This window comes from Bos indicus x Bos taurus, chromosome 23 (assembly GCF_003369695.1).
Source record: "Bos indicus x Bos taurus breed Angus x Brahman F1 hybrid chromosome 23, Bos_hybrid_MaternalHap_v2.0, whole genome shotgun sequence".
Lineage (NCBI taxonomy): Eukaryota > Metazoa > Chordata > Mammalia > Artiodactyla > Bovidae > Bos > Bos indicus x Bos taurus.
The window spans coordinates 1,419,681-1,441,087 of record NC_040098.1 but is presented as its reverse complement, the minus strand read 5'-3'; the positions used below and the strand labels follow the sequence as shown (position 1 = coordinate 1,441,087).

General features: G+C 35.9%; 1 protein-coding gene across 12 annotated transcripts in view; it reads left to right on the top strand.

The window, feature by feature from the left end:
• Positions 1-21,407, top strand: part of KHDRBS2 (KH RNA binding domain containing, signal transduction associated 2) — a 768,231-nt gene that overhangs the window by 583,209 nt on the left and 163,615 nt on the right. For all 12 annotated transcript variants that reach the window (XR_003508070.1, XR_003508065.1, XR_003508069.1 and 9 more), the window contains exon 7: positions 13,087-13,166. Coding sequence is in view for 7 of the 12 variants with exons in the window: in XM_027524587.1 (XP_027380388.1) it covers positions 13,087-13,166 (80 nt within the window). In the remaining 5 variants the exon portion in view is untranslated. The remainder of the gene's footprint in view (positions 1-13,086; positions 13,167-21,407) is intronic.

The window sequence follows — 21,407 nt, the reverse complement described above, 5'->3', positions numbered from 1 at the left end:
TATTAGTGATTTACCTTAGAACACCACCAGCATGATCAATATTTTTCCTGTCCTAAGAAAATCACAGAAACATTTACATCAGTTGTTACAAAACAAAGACATATTAAGTATAAGTATCTTTCTTGTGCAAACATACAAGTAATTATAGATGACTGCTCTATGTGCTTTAGGAAATTGTGGGCTGCCAGGAAAAATCTCTATCTATTCTGTGGATTTTTTGTGTTAAGACTTTTAAAGAGTGTAAATGTAAATAAGGGAAAAAATGTAATAGTCATCCAAAGGCCAAATGATAAAGCTATTCTTCATAAATAGAGATAAAGCTACTTTCTACTCATCATTTGTAATACTTGCCTATTAGTAGTGATTGATATGAGTCAACATGTATCTACACTGGGTGAAAATAGTCTTCTTTGTGTTAATTTAACAACTCAGTGCATATTTATTTAATAAATACTGTATTGCTGATCCTGTTCACAGCAACAATTGTCTCACTCTTCACAGTGTCCACACTGTTCGTTTAACCCAGGGTAGGCAAGGCTTGAGGGCTGGGAGGAGACTAGCGAAGCCATAGGAACTACAAGCACATTTATTCTCTCCTGGCTGGCACAGTGGCCATAACATTATTCACTCCTGGTTGATGCAGTAGCTGTAGCACTAGACACGCTATATTCTCTACTCTCATGGATGACCCAACTGTGATGCAGCAGTAAATGCCACCACTTTCTAGGTGAGCTGATATATCCCTACAGCCCAAAGTAGTTCGTGACCAAGTGAGTACCTCCTGATGAGCATGTGCAGTGCTATAAATGATCTCAGCTGTTACATAGTCATTATTTGCCAATGTGGGACAAGAGAGCCTGGACACACCATTTTGGTTAATTTGCTCTCTCCCTGCAAATACTCTGTGGAAGACACTATGATAAACACCACAAGGCAACAAAAAAGTGATTAACTTGCTTTTCAGGAACTTAAATTCTGAAAAGAGAAAATTATAGAAAAATAAATATGGTATATGTTTAGATATCCACAGTAGCAGTGAGAAGAAAACAATGGGCTATGAAAATTCAGAGGGTAGAGTTACTAATGCTCAGTGATAAGGAATCTGCTTGCACTGAAGAAGATATAGGAGATGTGGGTTTGATCCTTGGGTGGGGAAGATCATTGGAGGGGGGCACAAAAACCCTCTTATTCTAACCCTCATATTCTAGCCTGGAGAATCCTATGGAGAGAGAAGACTGACAGGCTACAGTCCATAGCATCACAAAGAATCTTATATAACTGAAGAGACTTAGCATGCATGGAGGGTTACCATATGCTTGGTAAGAGTAGGAAAATCTCTTGAAATTATGTAATTTCAATGGCCTTTTGAAGTCAGTAGCATTTTAATAGATGGGAATACGACAAGGGAAGGGAATTCAGGAGACTGGAGGCCCCAAAGACATGCATCTGCCCCTCCATAGCTATTCTAGCCATTTGCTGTAGGACACGCACATACATACAAAGAAACAAGATGAAACAAAACTTGCTTGCCTCCGGTGGGATGCTTGAGCTCTTGAGTCATGAGCAGGACATAAAGATGACTGAAGCTAAATTTTTACAAGCTTGGCAGAGGAACAATAGCTCAGGTGCTGGAAAAAAAGACACCTGTGGCAAATATCATTCATCTCCCAGGTACAGCCCCAGGTGGATACCAGGATAAAAAGCTGGGACCAGGCACTGCCCATTGCTGCACTGAGAAATTCTAACTGTGATGTTAACTCTTAATCTACCAGAGGAGAGATGAGGATAAGATGTTAATACAAGGAAATCTTCTCTCCACACCCTAATAGTTATGAGTGTTCATGTGTATATTTTATAGAATGGTTGGAAGATGAACTTATAGAAGTCTCACTTTAGTAAAACAAAAAGAGTAAGAGGTTTCACATAGGATACAAAGATAAAAATTAATGCACCAATCCAGAAGATCCAGCATTTCACTAGTAGGAGCTCAAGAAATTGAAAACAAAAATGAAGCACTTCCCAGAACTGGAGAGCATAAGCTTCCAGATGGAAAGAGCTTATTAAGTACCCTGCACAAGGAGTGAAAGGAAGTGAACATATGAACACAGAATTGGAAATTTTCAGAACATTAGAGAAAAGTTGTAAAAAGCATCTAGAAAGGGGGGAAAAAATGAAATGAGACAAAACGAAACTAGGTAACATACAAGAGCAAGAATTCCCAACATCATATGTATATAATGATAGAATACATTGAATCAAAGAATGGGAAATTTTGAATGAAAATAATTTTCAGCTTAAACGATTTTTTTTTTAATCATGAGACATGGCATGCAGGATATTCCCCAACCAGAAATTCAGCCCATATTCCATGCATTAGGAGCACGAAGTCTTAGCCACTGGACCTCCAGGAAAGTCCCAGCCTTCTCCCAGTGTAAGATTTACTCTCAGCCAAAACTCCCAGTATAAGTTTAATAATCAGCCAATCAGTCAAATGTAAATCTAGAATTTTAAATTTTGTAAATGTTCAACACAATATCACATATGTAGTATTCTTTCAAAAATATCCAGTTGGAATATAATTATGAGACTAATCAGGCAAATTAAGAATATTGGACAGTCTGAAAAACAACTTATCCGGACTACTCAAAAATTAATGCTACAGAAAATAATAAATGGCTGGAGACTATGATAGTTCCAAAAAAACTAAACAGATTTGGTGACTAAATACTATTCATGAATTTTCATTGGATTTTGATCTTTAAAAAATACTTGTAAAAGGTTGCTTCCATGTTCTAGCTATTGTAAATAGTGCTGCAGTGAGCAATGGGATACCTGTGTCTTTCAATTTTGGTTTCCTCAGGGTATATGCCTAGGAGTGGGATTATTTACAATATCTAGAACATGGAAGCAGCCTAGATGTCCATCGACAGGTGAATGGATAAAGAAGGTGTGGTACATATACACAATAGAATACTACTCAGCCATATAAAGGAACACATTTGAGTCAGTTCTGATGAGGTGGATGAACCTAGAACCTATTATACAGAGTGAGGTGAGTCATAAAGACAGATAAATATTGTATTTTAATGCACATATATGGAATTTAGAAAAATGGTACTGAAGAATCTATTTACAGGGCAACAATGGAGAAACCGATATAGAGAATAGACTTATGGACATGGGGAGAGGGGAGGAGAGGATGAGATGTATGAAAAGAGTAACATATTACCATATGTAAAATAGATAACCAAGGAGAATTTGCTGTATGGCTCAGAAAACTCAAACAAGGACTCTGTATCAACCTAGAGGGGTGTGTTGTGGAGGGAGATGGGAGGAAGTTTCAAAAGGGAGGAGATATATGTATATCTATGGCTGATTCATGTTGAGGGTTGACAGAAAGCACAAAATTATGTAAAGCAATTATCCTTCCAAAAAAAAAAAACCTGTAAAAGAAAGCCCTGTTTTTGACAATAACAGAATTTTAACTACACACAGTAAATGGTATCACAGTAAATGGTATTATTAAATTATTGTGAGCAATTTTGAGGGAGCAATAGTACTATATCTATGTAGGATAATATACTCAGGAGCTGGAAGCTGAGATGTTTAATGATGAAATGTCATATTCTTGGAGTAGACTTGTGAATGGTTTAGCATATATATATTGAGATAATACAGATGGGACAAAATTGACGTATCTAGATGAAGAGTAGATGAGTTCATTGTACTATTATTTAACTTTTCTGTATAATTAAAGTTTTCATGCCAAGAAAAGTAAAATAAAAAAGCTAGATATGGAGGGAATATAAAACTAAAAAGGAGAGAAAGAGAGATAAAATATAGATATTTCTCTCCTATATACCTCTTATCAGAGTTTACTGAAAGCCATGTTTCAGGAAGAAATGAGAACAAGCAGAAGATGGAATGTGGTAAAATGGAACTCCACATGAACTGCAGGGGTGGGGGAGGTTTGGGAAAAATACTCTGCCTTCAGACCTAGGAGTTCAACAGTCTAGACCAGTGCAATAATCTGGTCCTGAAGGAGGTGATCTCCATGGAGAACAAAAGGATATGAGAGATTATCTGATACTTGGGAATATGTGGAAATAGTATTGCTATATTAGTGTAACTATTGGAACAATTGAAGTAAAACAATTCTAAACATATAGAAAAATAAGAAGACAATAAAGTTAATGAGCAATGATTAACTTTAGAAGAAACAAGAAGATATGAAAATAAGGTAGAAATATTATGAACTCTTTGTCTCATTTGAGAATAATAATTAGTTATTACTCAGTAACAAGCAAAATTTAATGAAAAGTTATGATGCAACTATATTAGGAAGACATGTTTGGTGGAGTCTATAATAAAGTTCTAAAGAACTATTGTAAAGAATGAATGGCCAGTCAAGAGAAAGATGACTAACATTCGTAAATCAAGCAGCATAAATTTAAACATATTATTTAACACAAAAATAAATAAAATCACATTTATGGATGTGAGAATTGGACTATAAGGAAAACTGAATGCCAAAGAATTGATGCTTTTGAACTGTGGGGCTGGAGAAAAAAAAAAAAAAATCCTTTGGCCCTTGTGAGTCCCTTGGACTGCAAGGAGATCCAGCCAGTCCATCCTAAAAGAGACCAGTCCTGGGTGTTTATTGGAAGGACTGATGCTGAGGCTGAAACTCCAATACTTTGGCCACCTCATGCAAAGAGTTGACTCATTGGAAAATACCCTGATGCTAGGAGGGGCTGGGGACAGGAGGAGAAGGGGTCGACAGAGGATGAGTTGTCTGGATGGCATCACCAACTCGATGCACATGAGTTTGAGTGAACTATGGGAGTTGGTGATGCACAGGGAGGTGTGGCGTGCTGTGATTCATGGGGTCGAAAAAAGTTGGACACAAGTGAGCTACCAAACTGAACTGAACTGAAATACTAAAATACTACTAAAACAATAGGTGGAAAAGCTACATGAGAACTGGAAGTTGGAGAAGGAGAAGAAAAGTAGCTGTTGCGTTTTGGGGAAAAAAAAAATCCTTTGGCCCTATTTTAAAACAATCTGTATGCAATATTATATACAGACACTATTTTTTTTTTAATTCAATAGAAACAATTAGGAACTTGAAAGATCAAACTGAGGAACTGGTCCATACTTCAGAGCATAAATAAGATGAAATCAAAACCATTAACAGAAAAATACAAGAAAGGTACAAGAAAATAGAAATAATTGAGATCAGACTCAGAAAAAACCCAAACTATCATTATATATGAGTAAATCAAATGGGGGAGTAATAAAGAAGTAATGTTTTTAAGATATTCTTTGTTGATGAAAAATAGTAGCTCTCAGATTCAGTTCAGGTCGGTTGCTCAATTGTGTCCGACTCTTTGCAACCCCATGAACCGCAGCACGCCAGGCCTCCCTGTCCATCACCAACTCTCGGAGTTTAATAAAACTCATGTCCATTGAGTCGATGATGCCATCCAACCATCTCATCCTCTGTCGTCGCCTTCTCCTTCCGCCTTCAGTCTTTTCCAGCTTAAAGTTTTTTTCAAGTAAGTCAGTTCTTCACATTAGGTGGCCAAAGTATTAGAGATTCAGCTTCAGCATCAGTCTTTCCAATGAATATTCAGGACTGATTTCCTTTAGGATGGACTGGTTGGATCCCCTTGCAGTCCAAGGGACTCTCAAGAGTCTTATCAAACATCACAGTTCAAAAACATCAATTCTTTGGTGCTCAGCTTTCTTTATAGTCCAACTCTTACATCCATATATGACTACTGGGAAAACTATAGCTTTGACTAGATGGACCTTTGTTGGCAAAGTAATGCCTCTGCTTTTTAATATGGTGTCTAGGTTGTCATAACTTTTCTTCCAAGGAGCAAGTGTCTTTTAATTTCATGGATGCAGTTACCATCTGCAGTGATTTTGGAGCCCAAATAAATAAAGTCTATCACTGCTTCCACTGTTTCCCCACCTTTTTGCCATAAAGTGATGGGACCAGATGCCATGATCTTCGTTTTCTGAATGTTGAGCTTTAAGCCAACTTTTTCACATCCTCTTTCACTTTCATCAAGATGCTCTTTAGTTCTTCTTCACTTTCTACCACAAGTGTAGTGTCATCTGCATATCTGAGGTTATTGATATTTCTTTGGGAAATCTTGACTCCACCTTTTTTCATGATGTACTCTGCATATAAGTTAAATAAACAGGGTGACAGTATACAGCTTTGACATACTCCTTTCCTATTTGGAACCAGTCTTTTGTCCCACGTCAAGTTCTAACCATTTCTTCCTGACCTGCGTGTAGATTCCTCAGGAGGCAGGTGAGGTGGTTTGGTATTCCCATCTCTTGAAGAGTCCACAGTCTGTTATGACCCACATAGTCAAAGGCTTTGGCATAGTCAATAAAGCAGAAATAGATGTTTTTCTGGAACTCTCTTGCTTTTTAGATGATCCAGCGGATGTTGGCAATTTGATCTCTGGTTCCTCTGACTTTTCTTTTTTTTTTAATGTAAATTTATTTATTTTAATTGGAGGCTAATTACTTTACAATATTGTATTGGTTTTGCCATACATTAATATGAATCCACCATGGGTATACACATATTCCTCATCCTGAACCCCCTCCCACCTCCCTCCCCGTACCATCCCTCTGGGTCATCCCAGTGCACCAGCCCCAAGCATCCTGTATCCTGCATCAAACCTGGACTGGCGATTCATTTCTTATCTGATATTATGCATGTTTCAATGCCATTCTTCCAAATCATCCCACCCTCTCCCTCTCCCACAGAGTCCAAAAGACTGTTCTATACATCTGTGTCTCTTTTGCTGTCTCGCATGCAGCATTATTGTTACCATCTTTCTAAATTCCATATATATGCATTAGTATACTGTATTGGTGTTTTTCTTTCTGGCTTACTTCACTCTGTATAATCAGCTCCAGTTTCATCCACCTCATTAGAACTGATTCAAATGTATTCTTTTTAATGGCTGCGTAATATTCCATTGTGTATATGTACCACAGCTTTCTTATCCATTCATCTGTTGATGGACATCTAGGTTGCTTCCATGTCCTGGCTATTATAAATGGTGCTACAATGAACATTGGGGTACCTGTGTCTCTTTCTTTTTTTTTCTAATTTTATTTTATTTTTAAACTTTACATAATCGTATTAGTTTTGCCAAATATCAAAATGAATCCGCCACAGGTATACATGTGTTCGGAGAGGGTGTGGAGAAAAGGGAACCCTCTTACACTGTTGGTGGGAATGCAAACTAGTACAGCCACTATGGAGAACAGTGTGGAGATTCCTTAAAAAACTGGAAATAGAACTGCCTTATGATCCAGCAATCCCACTTCTGGGCATACACACTGAGGAAACCAGAAGGGAAAGAGACACGTGTACCCCAATGTTCATCGCAGCACTGTTTATAATAGCCAAGACATGGAAACAACCTGTGTCTCTTTCAATTCTGGTTTCCTCGGTGTGTATGCTCAGTAGTGGGATTGCTGGGTCGTAAGAGGGTTCTATTTCCAGTTTTTTAAGGACTCTCCACACTGTTCTCCATAGTGGCTGAACTAGTTTGCATTCCCACCAACAGTGCAAGAGGGTTCCCTTTTCTCCACACCCTCTCCAGCATTTACTGCTTGTAGACTTTTGGATCGCAGCCATTCTGACTGGCATGAAATGGTACCTCATCGTGTTTTTGATTTGCATTTCTCTGATAATGAGTGATGTTGAGCATCTTTTCATGTGTTTGTTCACTATCTGTATGTCTTCTTTGGATAAATGTCTGTTTAGTTCTTTGGCCCATTTTTTGATTGGGTCCTTTATTTTTCTGGAATTGAGCTGCAGAAGTTGCTTGTATATTTTTGAGATTAGTTGTTTGTCAGTTGCTTCATTTGCTATTATTTTCTCCCATTCTGAAGGCTGTCTTTTCACCTTGCTTAGAGTTTTCTTTGTTGTGCAGAAGATTTTAGTTTTAATTAGGTCCAATTTATTTATTTTTTATTTTATTTCCAGTGTTCTGGGAGGTGAGTCATAGAGGATCCTGCTGTGATTTATGTCAGATAGTGTTTTGCCTATGTTCTCCTCTAGGAGTTTTATAGTTTCTGGTCTTACATTTAGATCTTTAATCCATTTTGAGTTTATCTTTTTGTATGGTGTTAGAAAGTGTTCTAGTTTATTCTTTTACAAGTGGCTGACCAGGTTTCCCAGCACCACTTGTTAAAGAGATTGTCTTTTCTCCATTGTATATTCTTGCCTCCTTTGTCAAAGATAAGGTGTCCATAAATGTGTGGATTTATCTCTGGGCTTTCTATTTTCTTCCATTGATCTATACTTCTGTCTTTGTGCCAGTACCATACTGTCTTGATGACTGTGGCTTTGTAGTACAGCCTGAATTCAGGCAGGTTGATTCCTCCAGTTCCATTCTTCTTTCTCAAGATAGCTTTGGCTATTTGAGGTTTTTTTTTTGTTTGTTTGTTTGTTTGTTTGTTTTAATACAGATTGTGAAATTATTTGTCTAGCTCTGTGAAAAATACTGTTGGTAGCTTAATAGGGATTGCATTGTATCTATAGATTGCTTTGAGTAGTATACTCATTTTCAATATATAGATTCTTCCAATGAATGGACATGGTATTCTTCTCCATCTATTAGTGTCCTTTTTGATTTCTTTCAGCAGTGTTTTATAGTTTTCTATATATATAGGTCTTTAGTTTCCTTAGGTAGATAGATTCCTAAATGTTTTATTCTTTTCATTGTAATTGGTGAATGGAATTGTTTCCTTAATTTATCTTTCTATTTTCTCATTATTAGAGTATAGGAATGCAAGGGTTTTCTGTGTGTTGATTTTATATCCTGCAACTTTTCTATATTCATTGATTAGCTCTAGTAATTTTCCGGTGGAGTCTTTAGGGTTTTCTATGTAGAGGATCATGTCATCTGCAAACAGTGAGAGTTTTACTTCTTTTTCAACTTGGATTCCCTTTATTTCTTTTTCTGCTCTGATTGCTGTGGCCAAAACTTCCAAAACTATATTGAATAAACTAGTAGTGAGAGTGGGCACCCTTGTCTTGTTCCTGACTTTATGGGAAATGCTTTCAATTTTTCACCATTGAAGATAATGCTTGCTGTTGGTTTATCACATATAGCTTTTACTATGTTGGGGTATGTTCCTTCTATTCCTGCTTTCTGGAGAGCTTTTATCATAAATGGATGTTGAATTTTGTTAAAAGCTTTCTCTGCATCTATTGAGATAGTCATATGGCTTTTATTTTTAAATTTGTTAATGTGGTATATTACATTGATTGATTTGTGGATATTGAAGAATCCTTGCATCTCTGGAATAAAGCCCCCTTGGTCATGGTGTATGATCTTTTTAATGTGTTGTTGGATTCTATTGCTAGAATTTTGTTACGGATTTTTGCATCGATGTTCATCAGTGATATAGGCCTGTAGTTTTCTTTTTTTGTGGCATCTTTGTCAGGTTTTGGTATTAGAGTGATGGTGGCCTCATAGAATAAGTTTGAAAGTTTACCTTCCTCTGTAATTTTCTAGAAGAGTTTGAGTAGGATAGGTATTAGCTCTTCTCTAAATTTTTGGTAGAATTCAGCTGTGAAGCTGTCTGGACCTGGGCTTTTTTTTTTTTTTTTGCTGGAAGATCTCTGATTACAGTTTCAATTTCTGTGCTTGTGATGGGTCTGTTAAGATTTTCTATTTCTTCCAAGTTCAGTTTTGGAAAGTTGTACTTTTCTAAGAATTTGTCCATTTATTCCAAGTTGTGCATTTTATTGGCATATATTCTAAAACCAGCTTGAACATCTGGAAGTTCATGGCTCACGCATTGCTGAATCCTGGCTTAGAATTTTAAGCATTCCTTTACTAGCATGTGAGATGAGTGCAATTGTGCAGTAATTTGAGCGTTCTTTGGCATTGCATTTCTTTGGGATTGGAATGAAAACTGACCTTTTCCTGTCCTGTGGCCACTGCTGAGTTTTCCACATTTGCTGGCATATTGAGTGTAGCACTTTCACAGCGTCGTCTTTTAGGATTTGAAATAGCTCAACTGGAATTCCATCACCTCCACCAGCTTTGTTTGTAGTGATGCTTCCTAAGCCCCACTTGACTTCACACTCCAGGATGTCTGGCTCTAGGTGAGTGATCACACCATCGTGATTATCTGGGTCATGAAGATCTTTTTTGTACAGTTCTTCTGTGTATTCTTGCCACCTCTTCTTAGTATCTTCTGCTTCTGTTAGGTCCCTACCATTTCTGTCCTTTATCAAGCCCATCTTTGTATGAAATGTTCCCTTGCTATCTCTAATTTCTTGAATAGATCTTTAGTCTTTACCATTCTGTTGTTTTCCTCTATTTCTTTTCATTGATCACTGAGGAATGCTTTCTTATTTCTCCTTGCTATTCTTTGGAACTCTGCATTCAAATGGGTATATCTTTTCTTTTATCCTTTGCCATTTGCTTCTCTTCCTTTCATAGTTATCTGTAAGGCCTCCTCAGACAACCATTTTGCCTTTTTTCACTTCTTTTTCTTGGGGATGATCTCCTGTACAATGTCACAAACCTCCATCCATAGTTATTCAGGTACCCTGTCTATCAGATCTAATACCTTGAATCTATTTGTCACTTCCACTGTATAATCATAAGGGATTTGATTTAGGTCATACATGGTCTAGTGGTTTTCCCTACTTTCTTCAATTTAAGTCTGAATTTGGCAATAATAAGTTCATGATCTGAGCCACAGTCAGCTCCCAGTTTTGTTTTTGCTGACTGTATAGAGTTTCTCCATCTTTGGCTGCAAAGAATATAATCAATCTGATTTGGTTTTGGCCATCTGGTGATCCATGTGTAGAATCTTCTCTTGTGTTTTTGGAACAGGGTGTTTGCTATGACCAGTGTTCCCTTGGCAAAAGTCTATTAGCCTTTGCCCTGCCTTTTCTGTACTTGATTGCCAAATTTGCCTGTTACTCCAGTTATTTTTTTTACTTTCTTATTTTGTATTCCAGTCCCCTATCAAGTAGAAGACATCTTTTTTGGTGTTAGTTCTAGAAGATCCTGTAAGTCTTCATAGAATTGTTTAACTTCAGCTTCTTCAGCATTGCTGGTTGGGGCATAGGCTTGGATTATCATTATATTGAATGGTTTGCCTTGGAAACGAACAAAGATCATTCTGTCATTTTTGAGGTTGCACCCAAGTACTGCATTTCAGACTCTTATTGACTATGATGGCTACTCCATTTCTTTTAAGGGATTCTTGCCCACAGTAGTAGATATAATGGTCATCTGAGTTAAATCCACCCATTCCAGTCAATTTTAGTTCACTGATCCCTAAAATGTCTATGTTCACTCTTGCCATCTCCTGTTTGACCACTTCCAATTTGACTTGATTCATGGACCTAACATTCCAGGTTCCTATGCAATATTGCTCTTTACACCATCGGACTCTACTTCCATCACCAGTCATGTCCACAACTTGGTGTTGGTTTTGCTTTGGCTCTGTCTCTTCATTCTTCCTTGAGCTAGGTCTCAACTGATCTCCAGTAGCATATTGGGCACCTACCGACCTGGAGAGTTCATCTTTCAGTGTCCTATCATTTTGTCTTTTCTTCCTATTCATGGGGTTCTCAAGGCAAGAATACTGAAGTAGTTTGCCATTCCCTTCTCCAGTGGACCACGTTTTGCCAGACCTCTCCACCATGACCTGTCCATCTTGGGTGGCCCTACACAGCATGGCTCATAGTTTCAGTGAGTTAGACAAGGCTGTGGTCCATGTGATCAGATTGGTTAACTTTCTGTGATTGTGATTTTCAATCTACTGCCCTCTGATGGAGAAGGATAAGAAGCTTATGGAAGCTTCCTGATGGGATAGACTGGCTAAAGGGGAAGCTAGGTCTTGATTAAACTTGTTTTCAGATTAAATTAACTCAGAAATCTTAGTCAAAATTAATGTGGAAAAATACACATATTTTGGTTTAAATTTATGAACACAATAAGGAGAGATTTGCAAGCCTCCAGACTGAAATGGAGTTATAAAATTGATAGGGTGGGATGGATGTACATTCTAAAGAAAGTATTGCACCAACAAAGATACAGAACAGAAAAAATAAAGGCTTTCTTACAAGTTCAGAGTAATCGAGATGGATAGCAAGAGTTTAAAATAAAGTCAATGACCACAAAAGAAAACAAAACTAAATCACTAAAAGAACAATGTACAATTGGAATATATACTTTGTATACATTATACATTCTTTCCTTTCTCCTTTCATTTTTTTTAACAATAATTACTATACCTTTTTTACTAAAAGTTTAAGAATCCAGATTTCAGATTCAGTCTAATTATTATTATTATGGGAAGAAATAAATTCCAGTAGCATTGTAACAAATAGATTTTTGTCACCATTAGGTTATCATAACTATTCATATTATCTCATCAGATCAGATCAGATCAGCCGCTCAGTTGTGTCCGACTCTTTGCGACCCCATGAATCGCAGCACGCCAGGCCTCCCTGTCCATCACCAATTCCCAGAGTTCACTCAGACTCATGTCCATTGAGTCAGTGATGCCATCCAGCCATCTCATCCTCTGTCGTCCCCTTTTCCTCTTGCCCCCAATCCCTCCCAGCATCAGAGTCTTTTCCAATGAGTCATCTCTTCGCATGAGGTGGCCAAAGTACTGGAGTTTCAGCTTTAGCATCATTCCTTCCAAAGAAATCCCAGGGCTGATCTTCAGAATGGACTGGTTGGATCTCCTTGCAGTCCAAGGGACTCTCTCATAGCATTTAACAAAATATTATGATTTTTAAAATTTGTCTTGAACAAAATTCTAAATAAATCCTCGAATAGGCATTGCTGCTTCAATGATATGTTGAGTTTGATTATTATATATTAAAATTTGGACCATGAAATATTACTCGACATTGCATACAAATTGTTTACCTAGTAAAATATGATGTAAAGTGACTAAACAAACATAAAAACTAAGTTAAGATCTCATTAATGAACAACAGATTAATCAGTTACTCAAGCTGTTTGCTAATATATCTTTTTACCATTTTTGCCTCAGGGTTATGATGGCTATGGGGGTGAATATGATGATGAAATCTATGAGACTTATGACAATAGCTATCCCATCCAAGCACAAAGGTAAGGTATACTTTGTCTAAAGCATCCTTCTTGGGATGATTTTTTATCATGCCATTTTGTTTCTTGTATCTGAATATTAGTTACATTTTGTGAAAGTTTCCAGCAGTGGATTTAATTTATTGTCCTTCTGAATTATCAAATTACTTACTAGACTATGAGAAGTAAAAGATAATGATCTTACAATTGGTAATAATGAAATAGTAGTATGCAGTTTTAAAACTAGGTGATTATCATAACTAATCAACTCATTATGTGAGTTTATATTTTAAAAAATACTGTTAATATTAGAGTTTATTTTTAGTGAATTCATAATTAAGACAATAATAAAAACAAATCTCTTGTTCATTGGGGCTATATTGCCAGAAATTTAATTTTTATTTTTAAGACAAAAGATAGGAAAATATTGGTGCTGTGAAAAGAGAAAAAATCTTAAAACATCTTATGGAATCAAGAATTTATTTCTTTTAATTGATTTAAAATTTCCAACAAACAAAAGTATAAGACCAGACAGCTTCACAAACAAACTCTAAAAAACATTTAGCAAAGAACTAACACCTGTCCTTCTGAAATCATTCCAAAAGTCTCAGAGAAAGGAAAACTCCAAAACTCATTCTAGGAGGCCACTAGTACCCTGATACCAATACCAGACAAAGATACTGCAAAAAGAAAAGAAAAGAAAATTAATGGCCAATATCACTGATGAAAATAGATGAAAACAATCGTGTACAAAATACTAGCACGTTCCATTAAATCATCATACACCATGATCATGTGGTATTTATTCCAGGGATGCAAGGACTTTTCAATATCAACAAATCAATGTGTGATACACCACATCAACAAGTTGGAGAATATTAACCATACTGTCATTTCAATGGATACATAAAAAGCTTTTTACAAAATTCAACACTCAGTTATGACAATAACTCTCCAGAAAGTGGGCATAGAAGGAGCATACCTCAACATAATAGAGGCCATATATGACTAACCTACAGCTAACTTCATACTCAATGGTGAAAAACTGAAAGCATTTTCTCTAAGATCGGTAACAAGACAAGGATTTCCACTCTTGCATTTTTATTTAACATAGGTTTGGAAGTCTTAGATTTGGAAATCAGAGAAAAAATAAAAGAAATAATGGGAACACAAATTGGGGGCGGGGGAGTGAAACTGTCATCATTTGTGTACAATATGATACTATACGTAGAAAATCCTAAAGATGCCACCAGATGGCTCAGTTCAGTTCAGTTCAGTCACTCAGGTGTGTCTGACGTTTTTCAACTCCACAGACTTCAGCACACCAGGCTTTCCTGTCCATAAGCAACCCCTGGAACTTACTCAAACTCATGTCCATTGAGTCAGTGATGCCATCCAAACATCTCTGCTGTCCCCTTATTTCCCCCCCTTTAATTTTTCCCAGCATCAGGGTCTTTTCAAATGAGTCAGTTCTTTGCACCAGATAGCCAAAGTATTGGAGTTTCAGCTTCAACATCAGTCTTTCCAATGAATATTCAGGACTTATTTCCTTTAGGATTAACAGGTTAGTTCTCCATGCAATCCAAGGGACTCTCAAGAGTCTTCTCCAACACCACAGTTCAGAAGCATCAATTCTTCTGTGCTCAGCTTTCTTTATAGTCCAACTGTCACATCCATACATGACTAATGGAAAAACCATAGCTTTGACTAGACAGGGACCTTTGTGGGTAAAGTAATGTCTCTGCTTTTTAATATACTGTCTAGGTTGGTCATAGCTTTTCTTCCAGGGAGCAAGCATCTTTTAATTTTATGGCTGCAGTCACTATCTGCAGTGATTTTGGAGCCCCCCCCCCCCCAAATAAAGTTTGTCACTGTTTCCATTGTTTCCCCATCTATTTTCCATGAAGTGATGGGACCAGATGCCATGATCTTAGTTTTCTGAATGTTGAGTTTTAAGCCAACTTTTTCACTCTTCCTTCCACTTTTATCAAGAGGTTCTTTGGTTCTTTGTTTTCTACCAGAAGGGTGGTGCCATCTGCTAATCAATGAATTTGGCTAATTGGTGTTTTGGGGTGCAAAATTAACACACAGAAGTCTGTTGCATTTCTACACACTAACAAAGATAAGAAAGGGAAACCAAGGAAACCATCCAATTGCTGCAAAAAAATAAATAAATAAAATATCCTGGTATAAACCTATCTAGGGAGCCAAAATACTTTTACTCTGAAAACTACAAGAGACTATAAGAAAATGATAAGAAAGAAAGAATGAAAGGAGGAAAGAAAGAAATGATTACACAAATGGATGGAGTAAAGATATATCAAGTTCTTGGATTTGAAGAATCAATATTGTCAAAATGAATATACTACCCATGGAAATCTACAGATTCAATGCAATTGCTCTCAAATGACCAATGCCATTTTTCACAGAACTAGAATTTTTTTAAATCTTAAAATTTCTGTGGAGACACAGAAGACCTCAAATAGTTAAAGAAATCTTCAAACAAAAATGGAGCTGGAAAAATCAGGCTGCCTGACTTCAGACTATACTACAAAGCTACAGTCATCAAAAGAGTGTGATACTGGCACAAAAACAGAAATAAAGATCAATAGAACAGGGTGGAAAGCCCAGAAATAAACTCGCACACCTATGGTCAATTAATCTATGATAAGGGAGGCAAGAATATATAATGAAGAAAAGACAGTCTCTTCAATAAGTGGTGCTGAGAAAACTGAACAGCTATGTGCAAAAGAAGGAAATTAGAACATTTTTTAATGCCATACACAAAAATAAACTCAAAACGGATCAAAGATCTAAATGTAAGACCCGATATTATAAAATTATTAGAGGAAAATATAGGTAGAATACTATTTTATATAAATCATAACAATATACTTTCCCCTCTGTCTCTTAGAGTAAGGGACATAAAAATGAAAATAAACAAATGGGACCTAATCAAACTCAAAATCTTTTGCACAGAAAAAGAAACCTAAGCAAAGGAAAAGACAACCCACAAAATGGGTGAAAATATTTGCAAATTATGTGACCAGCAAGGGATTAATCTCCAAAATCTACAAACAGGTCACACAGCTTAATATCATAAAAGTAGCAATCCAAAATGGGCAGAAGATGCTCTTAAAGAGACATATCTCTGAAGAAGACAACAGATGGCTAACAGGTGAATGAAAAGGTGTTCGATATCACTAATGATTAGAGAAATGCTAATCAAAACTACAAGGATGTATCACCTCACATCAGTCAGAATGGCTATTATCAAAAAAACACCTATCAACAATAAATGCTGGAGAGGGTGTGGAGAAAAGGGAGTCCTCTTACACAATTGGTGGGAATGTAAATTGGTGAAACCACTATTGAGTATAATAAGAAAGTCCCTTAAGAAACTAAAAGAGCTTACTTCACTCTGCATAATAGGCTCCAGTTTCATCCACCTCATTAGAACTGATTCAAATGTATTCTTTTTAATGGCTCCAATACAATATTGTAAAGTAATTAACCTCCAATTAAAATAAATAAATTTATATTAAAAAAAGAAACTAAAAGAGCTACCATATTATTAATAATCCAACTCCTGAGCTTGTATCCAGAGAAAAACATGATTTGAATAGATGCATGTATTCCAATGCTTATTGCAATAGCCAAGACATGGAAGCAACATGAATGCCCATTGACAGAAAAATAGATAAGTAGATAAAGAAAAATTGGTACATATATACAATAAAATATTACTCAGCTTAAAAATAATCAAATGATCTAATTTGCATCAACATGAATAGATTTGGAAATTATCATACTAAGTAAAGTAAGCCAGACAAAACAAACATCATATGGGACTGATTATACACAAAATCTAAAATAAATTATACAAATGAATGTATTTACAAAACATAAACAGAATCACAGACTTAGAGAATGAATTTATGGTTACCAGGGGTGAAGAGTTGAGGAAGGGAGAGTTTGGAAATTTGGGATTGACATGTACACACTGCTGTATTTAAAATGGATAACCAACATGAAGACTCTTGAGAGTCCCTTAGATTGCAAGGAGATCAAACCAGTCAATCCTAAAGGAAACCAACCCTGAATATTCATTGGAAGGACTGATGTTGAAGCTGAAGCTCCAATAATTTGGCCACCTGATGCTAAGAGCTGACTCATTAGAAAAGACCCTGATGCTGGGAAAGATTGAAGGCAGGAGCAGAAGGGGACAAGAGAAGATGAGATGGTTGGATGGCGTCACCGACTCAATGGTCATGAGTTTGAGCAAGCTCTGGGAGTTGGTGATGGACAAGGAAGCCTGGTGTGCTACAGTCCATGGAATTGCAAAGAGTCGGACATGATGGAGTGGCTGAATTGAACTAAATGAACATGAACCTACTGTCTAGCACAGGAAACTCTGTTCAATATTATACAGTAACCTAAATGGGAAAAGAATTTGAAAAAGAATAGATGCATACATATGTATAACTGAATCACTTTTCTCTACACCTGAAAATAATGCAATGTTGTTAATCAACTCTAATATAATATGCTTTTAAGAAAGTGAATTATAGGCTCAATATATGAATTTTAGGACACAAATATTCAGTCTTTAGAAATTGTATTTTTTTCAAGCCTTTTCCCTCATTTTTGTGTTCAAATACCTGCAGTTCTTACATAGAGACAACATATTTTCATAAAATTTAGTCTGAAGGAACTGGAGGGGTCATCAACAATAAAAGTGAATTACAATTAAAAAAAAGCAAGCAAAGAAAGAATTCTTTCCTTTCTTAGTGAATATCTTATAAATATCTCTATATATACTCACAATCTGTGATAAAATGAATTTCTACTTTTTGAAAGTTGGATTTATTGAAGTATTATATTTACATATGGTAAAATTTGCCCATCTAGGCTACAGTTGTACAAGTTTGACCAATACAATCCATTATTATGCCAACATTATGATATAGGGCTTTTTAATCAACCCCAAGTATTTCCATACTGGTCTTTAGGGTCAACATTTTCCACACCCGAGGCCCTGGGAACCATGATTCACCTTGTCACTATAGTTTTCTAGAATGTCGTATGCTGCTAAGTCACTTCAGCATGTCCGATTCTGTGTAACCCCAGAGACGGCAGCCCACCAGGCTCCCCCGTCCCTGGTATTCTCCAGGCAAGAACACTGGAGTGGGTTGCCATTTCTTTCTCCAATGCATGAAAGTGAAAAGTGAAAGTGACATCGGTCAGTTGTGTCCAACTCCTAGCAATCCCATGTACTGCAGCCTACGAGGCTCCTCCATCCATGGGATTTTCCAGGCAAGACTACTATTAGGGCCCAATTCCTTTCAATTTATTACAGGAGAATTAATGCTGTTGTTCATAATTCCTTTACTAAATCTAGAAAAAAGAAACTTTGGTGCTCAAGCAGATAAACAGCCCACTTAGACAAAGCACTATTTTAAAAAGAGGTGGCCAAGTCTATAAAGATACAAAATATCCTCCTGAAGTCTTTGTGCAATTTGAAGCTCTGATACTTGTAGAAGTATAAATGCTACAAACTTATAAAACATCACCTGAGAGTTCACTTGAACTTCCTCCAAATTCATTAAGTTTTGTAAATCTTAAACATCAAGCTCCCAATTCTAATCCTTTGTTTCAGCCCATTGTTTGCCATCTTCAAGAGTTGTATAAGAAGAACCAATAAAAAGTATAGAATTCTTAATCTGCCTTCTTATTCACTCCATATCTATTCATGTTGTTGTGTGTATTAGTGTTCTTTCCCTTTTTACTATGGTGTGGCATTTCACTGTACCACAGTGTCCTCATTCACCAGTTTAAGGACATTTGAGTTATTTCTATATTTTGCAATTATGAATAAAGTTGGTATAAAACAAATACATCTTTAGAAAAGTTAATCATGTATATTTTTTTTCTGAAAATAATTTACAAATTTCATGGGCAAGTAGGAATCCATGTGATTATTAGCTAAATGATTCTTCCCATATATGATTCACAGAAACACAATAGGACTAAAGGTCACAAAATCATGATAACATTGATCATTTACTGATCAGTTTATTCACACCCAAAAAGATTTGAATGCATTAAGTAATATTTGGAGGAGGGAAATGGCAAATAAAGAAACCACTTTAAGTTCATTAAGTAGTGGAGGACATCTCTGTGTTGTATTACATAGTGAATGTTTTATGGCCTGAGAGACAGCATAGTGAAAGGTATGACAGAGAATTCTATTTTGGGAAATCACTTTAGACAATTAGAAAAAAAAAAAAAAAAACTCATGTGAACATAAGCCTGTAAAACTCAATGTAACTTAAGATATCACTAAGGAAATGACCATTTTCAGCTTTGAGTTCTTGATTACTTTGTATCAGGGTAAATAAAAAAGGCATCATGAACCAAAAGCTACTGCTTCAGGTAATAACTTAATTGTTCCAATTACACATTGGAACACAGCAGTTACTTAGGGTGGGGGAGAAGCTTTGTACCACATCCCAAACCTTAAATAGACTACTGTATGCAAATTGGCTATTTAAAATACTTGCTAATATTTTCAATCAAATTTATATTTCATCACTGTATATTAGTGCATAAAAACAGTGATAATAAAGTTCTGTACCATGTTTCAGAAAGTGTTGACAGAAAACATAATTACCACATACTATGAACACTGCTAAAATAGAGTAAAATGATTTCTTTATGTAGCTCTACAGTTACATTCAACTTGTAGAAATTTTGGAATGACTTTCTGCATCTTTATTCTGGTTAGATTTAATTGGATATGGTTTATTCTAATAAACAAGGAAGAAGAAAAAATTGGAGATTATAATAACTTATCTTGAATGTTTGAAAAGTGAATACTAGAATAATTGGATATAATTATGAATAAAATTTGGCTTCCCCAGTGGCTCAGCAGTAAAGAAACTGCCTGCAATGCAGAAAATGCATGAGATGCGGGTTCAATCTCTGAGTCAGGAAGATCCCCTGGAGGAGGGCATGGCAACCCATTCCAGTATTCTTGTCTGTAGAATCCCCTGGACAGAGGAGTCTGGTGGCCTACAGTCCATAAGATTGCAAAGGGTCTGACTGAAGTAACTGAACACACACACACATGTATAAAATTTAATGGCTATGTAGAATAACCTGAAAATCACTTTGTATTTATGAAATATAATTTATATGTAAAATATATTTTCTATGCACTCTACTACCTTCTCTTTTCCATTTCTTATCCATTCAATTTTTTATGGATAAATACTTCCCACATTCCTAGACCAAGTTCAAAAACCAATACTTCTGAAGTCTTTTGTTAAATCTATATTTGTGAATAATCTGTTTCTATGCTGAATTTCAACAGCACCCTATCTTTATTTCTTTACATTTTCTCTCTCTGCCTTGTGCTGGGAATATTTATGTACCTGTCCCTTTTCACTCTAACTACTTGCCTATAATCCTAGTCTGATACATCCTCTTGTCTTTCACAAAATCTATCTTTGAGCATTTCATGATGTGTGTGCTGAACAGATGATCATAGAAATCATGGATGTGAGACCTGAGAGGTATCTACAAGATGGGGATAAAAAATAAGAACCTTATCCCTCAAAGAGAATCCAATATTTGGAATTACATGTATCATTTTTACCAACAAAATATTTATATATTTCTGAATAACAGTGCTAAAGCAGAAAGAAAGAGGTCATGAAATTAACTACAGTGATATTAGTACTCTGTATGTAATAATAATTAAGCACTTGTTAAACGATTACTTGTGCCAGAGAATATACTCACCATACAGTGACAATAAATATTTTTCAGTTTGTAAATGTATTTTAACATTTTCTCCTAAGAATGTGTTGGAGAAGGAGTCATGTGCAAGCTGCATATATACTTAAATTAATATACGTGAAACAGCTATTATAGAGTAAACAATTATTAAGAATTAGAAATAAAAGTTTACTTTCTAGAAAAATCAGTTTGAAATTGGTTCTGTTTTCAGCTGGTGGTTCTTTAATTGGACTTTTTAAAGTATTGTTTAGATTTATGAGGACAAATGGAGAAAGCTTTTAGAGAAATATGTGATCATAAAGCATATCTATTATTTAAAAATAATATGAGTATTATTTTGACAATGTAGTGGTAAAATCAGAAGAAACACTGATTTAGAACTTTGAAGGTAAAACTATAAGTTTTGTGTGACTTAGCAGAACTGAGATAAAAGGAAAAAATTATTTAGATAAAATGGGTCTT